Below are 15659 nucleotides of genomic sequence, written 5' to 3'. Positions count from 1 at the left end.
CTGGACAAGGTCACTCAGCCCAATCTGACACTGAGATTCTGAGACACCATCTACCAAATAAACTGACTAGAGGTTGGATGAATTCAACCTACTGTCATAATAACTTGTCTTTCCCCAATTTGTCCAAGCTCAAATTAGCAATAAGACTCTCAGACTTACACTGTGCCCAAACTATTTTTAAAGCATCATTTAGGCTTAGGTGAAATGGAAATTCTACTAGTTTTACACATTGATAGATTCCCAAGGAAAGAAACAATTCAAGTCAGTAGTAAAGGATTATTTCATTTTCTGTCCATGGGCTGGGATGGAGTTGGGGATCTACCAGGCTGTCTTCAGCACAGTGGTTTAGAAGATGAACTCATAGTCAAGGCTAAAGAACTCATCCTTAGAGAACAAAAGCTTAAAATAAAAAAGGCTTTATTTTTAAGACAAAACAAATAGCACAAACACATCCAAATGCAAGCGACTAAGTTCACTGGGTTTTAGAAAAGAGAAAGCTGCACTCAGGTGTCAATTATAACTGGAAACATCAAAGAGAGGTCCCCTGCTTCCGGTGACATGGGTACAACATGTGCTTGTCTAAGAAGTCATTCTGTGGTGGCATCAATGTGGAAACGCATGACAAGAGTGAGGTGATACACGGCAGAACTGCAGGTGGGTGAAAGCTTTAAGACCCTTTTCTCCACTCTAATGTGCTCTCCTTTTGCTTTGGGGAATTAAAGTAACCAGCAGGTCACCTTATAAAGAACTTTAATGTCTAAGAACACTTTCAAATACCTAAAAGAGATTCAAGGTTGTTACTAAAATTATATATGAAGGTCAGTGGGGGAAAAGAGTTTGTGTTCTCAAAACCTAGGTTTCACACAATATGAAAAGAAGACACTGATCTTAGTAAAGGCTGGTCTTTTTCATGATGCGCAGGAACTCCTGCTCATTGACTTCTCCATCTCCATCTCGATCAGCCTCATCGATCATCTCCTGTAGAACAATAAGGATTCAGCTTAGATTCATTCATAAATGAGCTAAAATGACTGAGCAATGGCTTTCATAAGGTTACATGAATAGACAGTGGTTGTCCACCCAGTACAAATGTGCTCCTTTTTTAGAATAGCTTGGTTCCCAAAAAGTTATTTGAAAATCAAGCAATACTTTGTCATACATATCATCTAGAAGACAGCCTAAAGATCATCCTGACTTAGGGGGATTCTTAAAACCTAAAATAGGAAGTAAAATTTTATGTGTGCATTTTTCTAGGAGCAAGGCCCATAGGCTTGTCACACTATCAAAGGATAAATTAACTGGTCAAGAGAGGAACAAGAGAACACTAGTTTTCCTTCAAAGTGGGGCTCACATCAGAGAAAATGTTATTTGGAAAAGTCACACAGGGCCTCCAAGCAGGAGGGCCTCCAAGCTGATGCCTTACAAACCTGCAGCTCCTCATCAGTGAGGTTCTCACCCAACTCCTTGGCCACACGCTTTAGATTTTTGAATGATATCTTCCCAGTTTCATCATCATCGAAGAGTTTGAAAGCTTTCAGAATTTCTTCTTTGGTATCTTTCTCAGACTTAGCGAGTAAAATAGAAAACACAGAAGCAGTTACTCATGCAGCAGCCCCATAGGCACCTAACCCCTCTATGTGGTCTTGGTGATGGCCTTCATGACATAGGTCCTAGCTCACAGGAGACCAAACATCATCCAGGGTAGAAGAGAACAAACCCAATGACATTATTATAAACACAAAGGCTAAAAAGGAAATATAAAGGACTGACTTAAAATATTCTTTCTATACAAAGCAGAGAGAAACAAGAATTGAGGGTAAAGTTAAAGCTAGAAGAAATATAGTGCTTGAGCTGGCGGAAGAGGGGTCCTCTCAGTGGGGGTAGGGGGATGCAGGGAGGAAAGAGAGAGATATTTAACTTGTTATGAGATCACAGAGAGTTACTGGGATCCCAAGTACTCCAAAAGAGGAAGAGAGGAGAATCTCCAACAGCTCAAACTCCAGAAATTCCTGAAAGATCGCTAAAGATAGAGAGAACCTCCCTAATAAGAGCAATATGGGAACCTACCTTTAAGGTGGGATAGCTTTACTAGGTGGTTACAGAATGTTAAGCTTCCTGACCACTTAAATTAATATACAAATAAAAATATAGATATGATTTGATGATTTCAAAGCAACAGAATTATTAGAGTAGGAACAGACCTGTGACCTGAGACACACATGGAGTTACTTTTCCACAGGCTAGTAAAGTGTAGATTAGCCACACAAAAGAGGAGCCGGAAGGCCAATGAATGAGCAATGGACGAATGAGAATATCAACATATATCCTGGGTGGGATGACCCTCAAGGGGGTGAGGTAGATTGGTCAGGTGACATAGTCTTTCTTGACCCTCTGGACCCTTTAAAATGGTGACACATGAGGGACTACAGATGGGTGAATTCAACCTTGAAAGTGCTGAAAGACCAAATTCCCAGGGCAGTGAAAAGCACAGCTGTGGAAGTAATCTGCCCTCAGGCTAAGGCTGCCCAGACTAACAAATGAGAGAGAAACGGAATTTTGACCTTTAAAGAAGTATAGACATTTCGTCTTGTCAGGCACTGTAAAATTGCTGGTGTTTACGGGTTTTAGTGCTTGTGGTTATCACACTGGCAAATCTGTTGGAGAAAAATTATCACAAGAGTGACAGCAGTAGTACTTTTAGGACGTTACAGAGGATAAACCGACTTTTCTTGTGATTTTTTTGGCCTTGAAGAAAGCCAAGAAGAACCTAAGCATCCTAATTTTTCGTCATAAATACCATCCTTTTTCAGCTGAACCCTCCAGTTTGTATTAACTTTTCTTCAGCAAAGGCATTTTCATATCTAGATTCAAATTTGGTCACCATTATGGATGGAAAATATGCTGATTATCCTAGCTAACTTACCATTTTCTGAGTCATCACAGTCAAAAAGTCACTAAAGTTCATTTTTCCTGTCCCTTCCTTATCAATTTCGCTTATCATTTTCTTGATCTCTTCTTTCTTGGGTTCAAAGCCCAGTGCCCTCATTGCCACCTACAATGAAAACAGGGTCATCTCAATATGCACATCTAAACCTAGCAGGAACAAAAATGACAGCATAGACATCATTAAGCCAGCATCTGACACAATCATGTTAAAATGATTGGAGGGGCGCCTGGGTGGCTTAGTCACTTAAGCAGCTGATCTTCGTTGATGAGTTTGAGCCCTGTGTCAGGCTCTGTGCTGACTGCTCAGAGCCTGGAGCCTGCTTTGCATTCTGTGTCTCCCTCTCTCTCTGCCCCTCCCCCACTCGTGCTCTGTCTCTGAAAAATAAACATTAAAACATTTTTTTTTAATTTGGGAAACACTAGAACGTTATGCAGATTGATACTTGCACTCCATTTTATTTAATAACACTTGAGGTAAATAAAATCAGGAAAACAGAGCACAGTGCATCCTCTCCTGTTACTTCTTGCAGGTAGAAGAGGGCAAAAGGGGTAGAGTGGGGACAGAGAAACAAAAAGAAGTAGAGGAAAGGCAAGGCAGCGGAGTTGGAATGTAAAGGGCTTGCCTTAAGTTCCTTAACATCTATGGTTCCAGTTCCATCAGCATCAAAGAGATCAAAAGCTTCCCGGATTTCCTGTTTCTGCTCTTCAGTAAGCTCCGGTTTAGGACTCATCCTTTTTCGCTGGGTAGATGAGGCCATGCTTGCCTTCTTAAAGTTAGAGGCCTTTAGACGTTTTACAAACACAGAAGCACAGTATTACGTAATATAATCCATATTTTACATAAACTAGTTACAGACAACAACTATTTTTAAATTGTTTACACCAACCAATTCCGAAGCTCTGCTTACCAGGAGAGATAACAGAGTTTACTGGAAAGAACAATGAATCCTTCCATACATCTCTATCCCTCCCTCTTCTTTTTTTACTACTGTTTCTAGAAGCAAGGAGACTCCTTGTTCATTTGGACATCTGTGATTGAAAATCATCCTAAAAAAGATCTAGCCAAGGAGCTGACTGCATAAATGTACAGATAATCAGCTGTCCCTGAATTTGGGGATTTTAATAATTATCTAGAAATGTTCTTACAACACCCACTCATGGTACTCCGCTTCCCTCTATGTAGCCCCATTTTAAGAAGTAATCACGCTTCCAGATTTGGCCAAATATTACTAGGTTGCTACAATGTATATTCTGCCAATATCGCATAATAAAAATTCAATCCAATCGGCACATCTGTGCCTCCTCCAAGAAGCTCAAAACAGCTCCCGGATGTCCCGGTACTTTAAGTTTAGAATGCATGCTAACAATCAAACATCATAAACCTCCTCCCCAGTTCTGTGGGTAAACTTTGGTAGAGCGAGTCTGAGAGGTCAGAGCCTGCGGGTAACCTGTTTTCTTTGCCCAGGGGCGGTCACCCAGGGGGCCGGCATTGGAAGGTCAGGGGAGACAGAGGCAGACTGTGGGTGAAGGGGAGCTGCAGCGAATCACAGGCNTACCCAGCCTTTCCTTCCGGGAAAGAGCTCAGAGGAAGGAGGGGGACGGCAAAACCGAGAACGGCGCTAGAGAGCTGGCAGGGCCAGACGAAACCTTGGAAGGGCTCGGCCTCTGCGCGCGGGGAACCAAAGGGCGGCGTGCACTCACCATTGCAGACCAGCTCCGCAGTCCGTTGTTACGGCAACCGACCTATACACTGACTAAGCGCCTTTCCCACCGCCCCGCGCGCGCAGCCCCGCTCCCCATTGGCGGTCCACTTGCCAACGCCGCTCCCCATTGGCTCAGGGCTGTGGTGGGTGGGGCTAACCGGACAAAGGCCAGGCCCAGAGCCAGGGGGGCTGTGCACTCACAGCCGAAACCTGGCCTCATTGGGCAGGATCACATTATGAGCACCGATTGGTTGAGCCAGCGCCGAGCTAAGCCAATTCCGTTGGTGGAGAAGTCTCGGCCGATCCTCGGCTCACGTGGGCGTGGAGAAACGGGTGGCCGCGGGTGGCTGTAGGTCTTTGGGTACTAGCTGTGGGAGCGCCGAGGATTGCCTACGGACGGTAAGGGTCACGACCTCACCCTTGGAGGCTACCTTCTATCGGCTACAGGGCGCGAGGGCAAGATGCTGGGTGAGGCGGTCTGGTCAGGAGGTTTCTGGTCTGGCCTAAGACAGAATTAGAGTAAGGGGGGGGGCAGAGAAGACCGTGACCTTGCGTGTTAGAGCCGAGACTGTACACAAGGGCAACTGAGACCCAGAGAAGGGAAGGGGAATGTTGCAGAGGTTTGGACGGCTGGGATTTAGAAACCGTATCCCGCTGAGGCTATTTTTTTGAGAGTGTCCATTCTAGAGCACCGCCTCCCCCAACAGATTTTTAAGAGAGGATCACTTTGATTTTCTCTCCTGGCTAAAAGCAGCCAAGGAAGGTGAATTGGGGGCCTGGGAACGGACTTTGAAGGAAGTGAAGAAGGTATGAGCGAGCATGAGGAGAGAGGTCATCAAAATATACTCTTGGATACCCAAACATTCAGGCAGATAGAGGGAGCATTCCAGGGTCAGACACTGCCATGAGCAAAGTCACTGAGGAGTTTGGAAGTGTTGAGGGGAGCTTGGAGGGTGTGGTTTTAGAATTTCTTTTTTTTTAAATTTATTTTGTTTTTATCATGATAAGTGTAGCCTTCAATCCCTATAACCTATGCAACTCATTCCCTCACCTATTTCCCCTCTGGTAACGATTAGTTTGTTCTCCACAGTTAAGAGTCTGTTTCTTAGTTTGTCTCTCCTTTTCCCTTTGCTCATTTGTTTTGTTTCTTAAATTCCACATATGACTGAAATCATATAGTATTTGTCATTCTCTGACTGACTTATTTCACTTACCATTATACTCTCTAGCTCCATCCATGTCGTTGCAAATGACAAGATTTCATTTTTTTAATGGCTGAGTAACATTCCAGTGTGTGTGTGTGTGTGTGTGTGTGTACCACATCCTCCTTCTCACTTAATCCATTCATCAAAATATGGGCTACTCCCATATCTTGGCTATTATAAATAACGCTGCTATAAACATCAGTGTGCATGTATCCCCTTTTGTATCTTTTGGGTAATACCCATTAGTGCAATTTATTGGATCATTTTTAATTTTTTGAGGAACCTCATAGTGTTTTCTAGAAGGGCTGCACCAGTTTCCATTCCCACCAACAATGCAAGAGAATTCCTCTTTCTCTGCATCGTTGCCAACATCTGTTGATTCCTGAGTTGTTAATGGTAGCCATTCTGTGAGGTGATATCTCATTGTAGTTTTGATGTGTACTTCCCTGACGGTGAGTGATGTTGAGCATCTTTTCATGTGTCTGTTAGCCATCTGGATGTCTTCTTTGGAGGAGTGTCTATTTTAGGTCTTCTGCCCATTTTTTAATTAGATTATTTGTTTTTGGGGTGTTGAGTTGTATCAGTTCTTTATAAATTTGGATGCTAACCCTGTTCAGATATGTCATATGCAAATATATTGTCCCATTCAATAGGTCGCTTTTCAGTTTTATTGATTGTTTCCTTCGCTGGGCAGAAGCTTTTTATTTTGATGTAGGCCCAATAGTTTATTTTTGCTTTTATTTCCCTTGCTTCAAGACACACAGCCAGAAAAAAAGTTCCTACAGTAGCCAACTTCGGAGAGATTACTGCCTGTGCTCTCTTCAAGGATTTTTAGGGTTTCACATCTTAAATTTAGGCCTTTAATCCAAACTTTGAGTTTATTTTTTTGTATAGTGTAAGAAAATGGTCAAGTTCCATTCTTCTGCATGTAACTGTCCAGCTTTCCCAACATCATTTGTTGAAGAGACTGTCTTTTTCCCATTTCATGTTCTTTCCTGCCTTGTAAAAGATTAATTGAGCTTTTCTATTCTGTTCTATTGGTCCATGTGTCTACTTTTATACCAGTACCGTACTGTTTTAGCTTCTACCACTATGTAATATAACTTGAAATCTGGATTTGCAATACCTCCAGTTTTGTTCTTCCTTTTCAAGATTACTTTGGCGAATTGAGATCTTTTGTGATTCCATAAATATTTTAGAATTGTTTGTTCTAGTTCTTTGAAAAAAATGCAGTAAATCTGTAGATTGCTTTGGGTAGTATGGACATTTTAACAATATTTGTTCTTCCAACCCATGAACATGGGTTGCGTTTCCATTTCTTTGCCTTGTCTTGGATTTCTTTCATCAGTGTTTAATAGTTTTCAGAGTACAGGTCATTCACTTCTTTGGTTATGTATATTCCTAAATACTGTGTCATTTTTGTTACAGTTGTAAATGGAATTGTTTTCTTAATTTCACTTTCTGCTGCTTTATTATTAGTGTATAGGAATGTAACAGATTTCTGTACATTGATATTGTATTTTGTGACATTACTGAATTCATTTATCAATTCCAGTAGTTTCTTGGTGGAATCTTTAGGATTTTCTATATATAGTATTATATCATCTACAAATAGAGTTTTACTTCTTCCTTACCAGTGTAGATGCTTTTTATTTCTTTCTGTTGTCTGATTGCTGTGGCTAGGGCTTCCAGTACTATGTTGAATAAAGTGGCAAGAGTATACAACATTGTCTTGTTCCTGATCTTAGCAGGAAAGCTTTCAGTTTTTCACCATTGAGTATGATGTTGGCTGTGTGTTTTCCATATAAGGCCTTTACTTTCTTGAGGTATGTTCCCTCTAGACCTACTTTGTTGAGGGTTTTTATTATGAATGTTAATGGATGTTGTATTTTGTCAAATGCTTTTTCTGCATCTATTGAAATGATCATATGCTTCTTATCCTTTCTCTTACTGATGTGATATATCACATTGATTGATTTATGAGTATGGAATGAGCCTAGTATCCCAGGAATAGATCACACTTGATTGTGGTGAACAATTTTTTTAGTGTATTGTCAGATTTGGTTTGCTAATATGAGGATTTTTGCATCTGTATTCATGAGAGATATTGGCCTGTGGTTCTCTTTTTTTGTGGTGTCTTTGTCTGGTTGGTATCAGGGTGGTACTGACCTCATAGAATGAATTTGGGAGTTTTCTTTCCTCTTGTATTTTTTGGAATAGTTTGAGAAGAATAGGTATTAACTCTTCTTAAAATGTTTGGTAGAATTTGTGAAGCCGTCTGGTGCTGGAGTTCTGTTTTTTGGGAGTTTTTTGATTACTGCTTCAATTTCTTTGCTGGTAATTCATCTGTTCCAATTTTCTTTTTCTTCCTGCTTTAGTTTTGGTAGTTTTAGTTTTTATGTTTCTAGGAATTTATCCATTTCTTCTAAATTGTCCAGGGGAAAGCTCTCAGTTTTTCCCCGTTGAGGATGATGTTAGCTGAGGGCTTCTCATAGATGGCTTTTATGATGTTTAAGTAAGTTCCTTCTATCCCGACTTTCTCGAGGGTCTTTATTAAGAAGGGATGCAATTTGTTGGCATATGCGTTTTAATAATGTATATGGGGGCATGTGCAAGGGTTGAAGCAGCGAAGCTCGAGGTCCAGGATCTGCCCTCCGCAACTAGCCCAGTGTAAGAGGGCTCTCAGCCTTTACCTGCTTCCCCTCTGGGCATTGGGGAATTATTTAGGGAGGGAGAGCACAGATCATAAGCTTCTTAGGCTGATAAAGGCATGAGATATATTAGCAACCATTAAATGAAAGTCTTTGCTGACCTTCTGCTCTTTTTTCCCTTACTCTCTCAGCATGAACCAGGTCCAGAACCATTCAGTCATATTTCACTCTTTTCCTGTCCCCTCCCCATTAACCAGCGTCCAGGTAGGTTCTTTCCATTCTCCCACTTAAATGTCATTTCTTTTCTCTTTTCCACCTCTACTGCTCCTCTTCCAATTCAGGTCTTTGTCAGCAGCCTCCCAGCTCCTACAAGCCAGAATTCTCACCGTGGTCTTCAGGGCCTGGCATGACATGCCCTTTCCTTTCTCCAGGCTCATTCCAGCTGGGACACTAGGTTCCTTGCTTGGCCTCAAACACACAGGCACATTCCTCAGAACTTTTGCTCTAGCTGGCCTTTCTGACTGTTTGCTCCACTTCTTTCCCTCTTCCAGGTCTTTGCTCCACTATCACCTTCTTTCTCAGTGGGCACCCTAAGCACAATATTTATTTAGTACTGCAACCCCCAGCATGCTTGAGCCCCATATCTTGCACTACTGTTTTCCCATGGCACTTACTTATTTTGTTCTTTATTGCCCACCCACTAAAAGGTAAGCTCTATGAGGGCAGGCATCTTTACTTTGTTCACTGCTGGTACTCCAGTACCTGGAACGGTGAGGGGCATGTATTAGGTGCTCAATAAAGCTTGTTTGAATGACTGGTGAATAATTTCCCTGTGCCTGCTTCTCACCTGTCCAGTATACCTGCTCTGCCAGGTTTATCTTCCTGGTGAACTCCCTGGTCAGGTCGTTTCCCCCTGTTCTTAAGCCTTCAGAGGCTTCCCATGACTACAGAGTAAAGTCTAGACTCAACCTTGCATCTGAGCCTCCTGCCCAGTTTTGCCTCTGCTGCCTCATTATACATCATGTGTCTCCACACCCTACTTCCCAGTCTGCAGGGTGACAGCCTGGCAGAGTAGAAAGAACAACCACAAAGTTATGCCTTGGCTGTGTAACATCTGTGTGGTTTTCAGCAAGTCACTCGACCCCCGCTGTGCCTGACTTTCTCTTTTGTTGAATGAGACCTAACTGGGTGCTTTCAGGATCTTAATGGTGTAATATACTTAGATATACAAAGACCTGGGATTTAGCAGTTTTTCAAGCAAAATATTATTTCTTTTCTCTGATTTGCTCTTGTCATCTCCTCTACCCTGCATGCCCAAAACTTTAGACTTGGGTAAAATCCTTTCTCCACACTGTAGCCGGAGTGATCTTTCTGATCTTAACACTCACCCTGCTTACAACTTCCCAGGACATCTCCATCTTCTCTTAGTGTAGCCTTAACCTGACACACAGTCCCCTCATATTCTCAACTTTGCTCCCAATCTTGCTTCATACTCACTATAATACAACTTATCACAGTTGTGAGAACATGCTGGCTCTGTGCCATCACCCGTTCTTCCCACCCCTGGCCATGGAATGTCTTTCAGGACACCCACCCCTGTTTGACTTACTCCTCCCCGGCCTTGAGAACTTGGCTCAGGGATCGCCTTCTTGGGCCAGCCTCCTTGCTCTGGATTCACCTTCATGAGAACTCAGAAGCAATCCACAATTGTCCACTAAGTCCATCTTCCACAGTAGATGGTGGGCTCCCTGGAAGTTGGTGCTGTGTCTTACACGGGTTCTGCTTGGCAGTGGCCAGCATTGGGTGAGTGAGCCAAAACCCGGGTTTGCTTTTGTAAGTTACAGCTCCCCTTTTATCCCTGAGGCTTGTTTGAGCCCCATAGCAGCTCTGAGGTCAGCAGGGAGGATCGCTGCTCTACAGAACAGATCTCTGGGAGCAGCCACAGGAGCACAATACAACCCCTGCTCCGTTCCAGGCTCTTTGCTGGCTCTCCGGGGGCTCACAGCCAAGTAGGACAAAAAAAAAAAAAGTATAATCGAGCGTGCTGAGTGTTAGAACGGGAGCAGACACAGGTGCCAAGGAAAGAGCTGACTATCCCCAGGGAGGTAAAGGAGGCACAGCATGGTGAGGAGGAACTTACCAAGAAGAGGGAAAATATTCTAGGTGGAGGGAATAGCATAAGCTAAAGCTTGCAGGCATGCCGATGGGTTTCTCAGGGGCCACTACAAATTCCAAAGCAGAGAGACGAATGACAAGCAGAGAGACAAATGACTAACAGAAACAACCAGACGCCTTAGGCCTATGAAAGGACAAGATTTAGCTGATTGAGTCCTTTGGGAAAGTGTGTTTTGCCTTGACTCCTGTTTGCAGTTTTCTTGTACACACAGGTGTTGTCTGTCCACAGACTAGACTGGTGAACTTGTGGTAGCCACATCTTACCCTCCTGCACGGACTCCATGGAAGACAGCAGGCAGGGCCCCAACTACCCCCACACACCCTAACACAACCCTCTGAATTGCACTGTATTACTCCTTTACAAAGAAGCTGATCTTCCATGTTTTCAACGGAGGGAAGACTTTTCTTTCTATCTCGTTTGAGGTGGACAGACTGTCTCTTTTGCCTCCAGGAGTTAGTTGTTGAGGGACTTTCCCCAGCAAGAAGGAGGAGATTGGGCCTACTTGCTTGTCTTTTCATCTAATCCTGTCAGCAGCCTCTTTCCCCTTGCCTGGAAGTTGAGCAAGGCACTTGGATTTCACCTAGATTGTGTTTTTAGTTCAAAGCTTTGTCCCAGTAGGAATATACTGGTTTTTAATGGATTCCAAAAGCTAACATTTTATAGGAGAAAGACCTGAGGCTTCTGATTTGTGAAACTGAACAATCCCAGCCCCCTGAGTGTTGCTGTTTGGGGTCTTATTTTTCCATTTAGAGCTATTCTGAGCTCATTTTCAATAGTATGGCTGGTGGCATGAAGTACATTTCACATTGTTGTACAACCATCCCCACCATCCATCTCCAGAAGTCTTTGTCTTATAGAACTGAAACTCTTCCTAGTAAACACTAAGTCCCCAATTCCCTTCCTCCCAGGCCATGGCACCCACCATTCTTTCTACGTGTATGAATTTGACTATTATATATACCTCGTATAAATAGGATCATACGGTATTTGCCCTTTTGGCCTGGCTGATTTCATTTAGCATAATGTCTTCAAGGTTCATCTATGTTGTAGCATATGTCAGAATTTCCAGCCTTTTTTAATTTTAATTTTATTTTATTGTGGTAAGAGCACTGCAAGAGATGTACCTTCTTAACAAATATTTAAGCGTACAATACATTATTGTTTACTATAGGTACAGTGTTTTACAGCAGATCTCTAGAGCTTACTCATCTTGGTAAACTGAAAATTGATGCCCACTGATCAGTAATTCACCACATTCCCCCTTCCCCAGCCCCTGGCATCTACCATTCTCCTCTTTGATCCTATGAATTTGACTATTATAGGCACCCTCTCTAAGTGGAATATGGAGTATTTGTCTTTCTGTGACTGCCTTATGTCACTTTAGCATAATGTCTTCAGAGTTCATCCATGTTGTGTATTATAGAATTTCCTTCTTTTTTAAGGCTGAATAGTATTCCATTGTATGTATAGACAACATTTTCTTTCTCCATTCATCTGTCAGTGAATATTTAGGTTGCTTCCATCTTGGCTGTTATGAATAGTGGTGTAATGAGCATAGGAGGGCTAATATCTGTCTCTTTGAGATACTGGTTTCAGTTCTTTTGGATATATATACCCAGAAATTGAATTACTGTATCATATGGTAGTTCTGTTTTTAATTTTTTTGAGGATATTTTATACCATTTTCCATAGGAGCTGTACTGTTTTGCATTCCATCCAACAGTGTGCAAGGCTTCCAATTTTTCCACATCCTCACCCACACTTCTCTTTTGACTTTTTTGATAACAGCCATCCTGACAGGAGTGAGGTGATCTCTCATTCTAGTTTTGGTTTGCATTTCCCTAACGATTAGTGACACTGAGCATTTTTTGTGTTTGTATGTTCGCCATTTGTAGGTCTTCTTTGGAGAGATGTTTCTTCAAGTCCTTAGCCCATTTTTTAAATCGTTAGGGGATAATATGGTTTGCAAATATTGTGTCCCATCCCATAGTTGCGAGAATTTCCTTCCTTTTTCAGGTAAAATGATACTCCATTGTGTTTTATCTGTTCATCCATTGATGGACACTTGGATTACTTCTACCTTTTGGCTGTTATGAATAGTGGTATCAATGAACAAGGATGTATAAATATCTGTTCAAATCCCTGCTTTCAGTTTTTTTGAGATAAGTAGCCAGACATGGAATTGCTTGATCCTATGGTAATTCTACCGTTTAATATTTTTTGAGGAACCACATGCTTTTTCCCACGGCTGCTGCACAGTTTTACAGGAGTTCCAGTTTCTCCACATCCTCATCAACACTTGCTATTTTCTGTTTTCTGGATTTTTTTCATAATAGCCATCCTAATGGGTATGAGGTGGTATGTCATTATGGCTTAGATTTACATTTCCCTAATGGTTAGTGATGTTGAGCATCTTTTCGTCCGCTCATTGGTCATCTGTAATGTATATCTTTTTTTGAAGAAATGTGTTCAATCAGAGACATTGTTTGTCTTCATTTAATTTGAGTATATAGCATATGGAGGATTTAGGTTGGTGGGTTACCAGTGGGATCTGACTCATTCCCTGAGCTAGTTTTGGGTACCCTAGTCCCTNGTGGATCATAGTATTTATAAACTTTAATTTGTATATAATTTGAGACAAGGTAGATTTGATTTTGTTTTTGTTTCTACAGGAGGCTGGTTTGTTGAGGATTGAGTGAGCACTGTTTGAATGGTGTGGATCCATGGCAGCAAAATGGATTTCTTCTTTCACCTCCCAGATCTTCCTTAGAGATCGAGTTGGGGAACAGTCTTAAAGGCTTCTTGCTTTTCTAGTAGTACAGGGTGGCTATGTAATTGACAGTTGTGTTATTTGGATTTCAGAACTGCAAAGAATACCTGTTTTGATTTCCTGTGGCTGCTGCAACAAATAACCACAAACTTAGTGGCTTAAAACAGCAGAAATTTCTTCTCTCCCAGTTCTGGAGGCCAGAAGTCTGAAATCAAGGTGTCCGTACAGGCCATGTTCCCTCTGAAGGCACTAAGAGAGGAACCTTCCTTGCCTCTTTCAGCTTCTGATGACTCTAGGTGTTCATTGGCTCATGCCATCTGCCCTCTCAAATCACCTGACACTTAACTTTGAGTATCTAGGAAATAGAGTAAGAAGCCAGCAGAGGGTGTTCGTGAGTGCAGCACTGCCAAAATATAATGAACCCATCTGCCCCTAGTGAAGCTCCTGCATCTTAGATGGGTGTTCATGTGTATGTGGTAGAGAGAAGAAGGTGATCTGCATGAGTGTGTACACGCATCATGTACTCGAGTCCAGTGGATATGTGAATGCCCACTTTATACTAGGCCCTGCGCTTCGTGCCAAAACACAGTGATGAGCAAGACAGAACTCCAAGAACTGTTTGCTAGGCCATGGTGCAAGTACCTAAATCTGCATTCCCCATCTGATGCACGTTGAGCCAAATGAGTTAAAGCTCACCAGTCACATCTATTTAGAATGAACAAGTGGTAGGGCCCCTTGGTAACATAAAGAGAACTTATGACATGGAGGGATAGGATAGGCATAGAAGTACAGATCAACTTTGCTTAGTCATTACATGCATCTGAAAAGATCCATGAAAAGTGAAGTTTTGAAATAGATTTTCCTGATAACTTCCATTATGATTTCAGAAACATGTTTCCCTAAAATGGTCCCATCAGACTCAGAAGTTCATGATATCCATTTCAAGGCCATTTCATCCACCCACAAAATCATTTCCTACAAGGACGTGTGTGTGTGTGTGACATTAGAGGTGTAGAATTGGATTGGAGCAGTCATGGTGTTTGAGACCCCACCTTCTCACTGATGAGTGTGATGAGTGTTCCGTGAATCTAGCTTTTTGCACACAGTTGGACTGTTTTCTTAGTCACAGATTTCACCATCTCCAGACGTTAGGAGATCCATGAGTTAAGTAAATTGATCACTACCAAAAAAACAGATGTAAGATCAAATACATCTAACCCAAAATTGAATGCTTCTCTTTGTTTGCGAGTCAGTGTTATGGGTGAATGAAGAGAGGAGCATATCCTAAGGGCTGTCACAAAAGCTTTTCTTATAATTTACTCCTCTGTTTGGTGTTGTGGAACTTTGTCAGCTGGTATGCTTCATTGTGTCTTGGTTGTGAAGTCCTCAGTCCCCACCATACTGTGACCACTTCCTGAAGGCTTCTGATGGCCCCAGACACTGAGTTCTTCCACATATAGTCAGGGTGGCTTTAATTTCACCAGGAAGAACTCTGTCGTCTAGTACACTGTTTTGCTCCCTGCCCTAGCATCATGAGGATGAGTTCATAGTCCCTTTTATTCACGGGGAGACTCAGATGAAGCAGAGAGACAGGACTTGAGTGGATACCTAGTTTGTGGTACGGCTGACACCAGATCCCGTCACTCCCTAGGTCTGTACATTTTCCCACTGAACTCCCATAATGTGACGATCAACACAAGAGAAATCTAGACTAATTGAAGCATGTGAGTGCCATAGAAAAAGCTACGATGCAAAAGATGTTCCTCGTGTTGTAAATGACGAGAGACGCCATTTAACTGGCTTCCCATTCTGTCTCTAATCCAAAAATGCAGTGAGTTATGGGCCCAAGTACACCCTTTCCTCAGAGAGAAGCCTGTCACAGGAATGTTAAGCAGAGGGCTTCATTTAACAGCTACCTGCCACTGTGGTTCAGCTCTTTGTGGAAACTTGACAGGGGAATGGCATCCACACAAAAACACTAATTCCTAAAAACTGTTTCAGTTTATATTATATAAATGTCTGTCTCTAAATATGTCTTTATGAAGAGAAAACATCATCGCAAACATAAGGATATTTGGAGCTGAAATGGAACAAGTATTTGGTGAGCCAATGAGAGACCAGGTCACACGGACACATTTGGCAGAAGACGTTCCAAATGTGAGTATTGACACAAAAAAAGGTTAACCAAAATCAGAAAAGGGGAAAGTC

The 15659-nt window shown here is 42.2% G+C and overlaps 1 protein-coding gene across 3 annotated transcripts in view; it reads right to left on the bottom strand.

The window, feature by feature from the left end:
• Positions 1 to 406: 406 nt before the first annotated feature.
• The window catches only part of LOC144226848 (centrin-2), a 42218-nt gene continuing 26965 nt past the window's right edge, over positions 407 to 15659 (bottom strand). For 2 of the 3 annotated variants that reach the window (XM_077758364.1, XM_077758365.1), the window contains 4 exons: positions 3570 to 3728; positions 2924 to 3052; positions 1428 to 1565; positions 407 to 978 (listed from right to left, as the gene is read on the bottom strand). In XM_077758364.1, coding sequence (XP_077614490.1) covers positions 889 to 978; positions 1428 to 1565; positions 2924 to 3052; positions 3570 to 3728 — 516 coding nt within the window. In that variant the 3' untranslated portion in view covers positions 407 to 888. Of the gene's footprint in view, positions 979 to 1427; positions 1566 to 2923; positions 3053 to 3569; positions 3729 to 4647; positions 4716 to 15659 lie in introns of those variants that run through there. The other variant, XM_077758366.1, reaches the window with a different exon arrangement.

The sequence above is a fragment of the Crocuta crocuta genome, unplaced genomic scaffold, assembly GCF_008692635.1.
Source record: "Crocuta crocuta isolate KB4526 unplaced genomic scaffold, BGI_CrCroc_1.0 scaffold2141, whole genome shotgun sequence".
NCBI lineage: Eukaryota > Metazoa > Chordata > Mammalia > Carnivora > Hyaenidae > Crocuta > Crocuta crocuta.
Note: the sequence above shows the minus strand (reverse complement) of the source record. Positions and strands in the feature narration are given on the sequence as shown.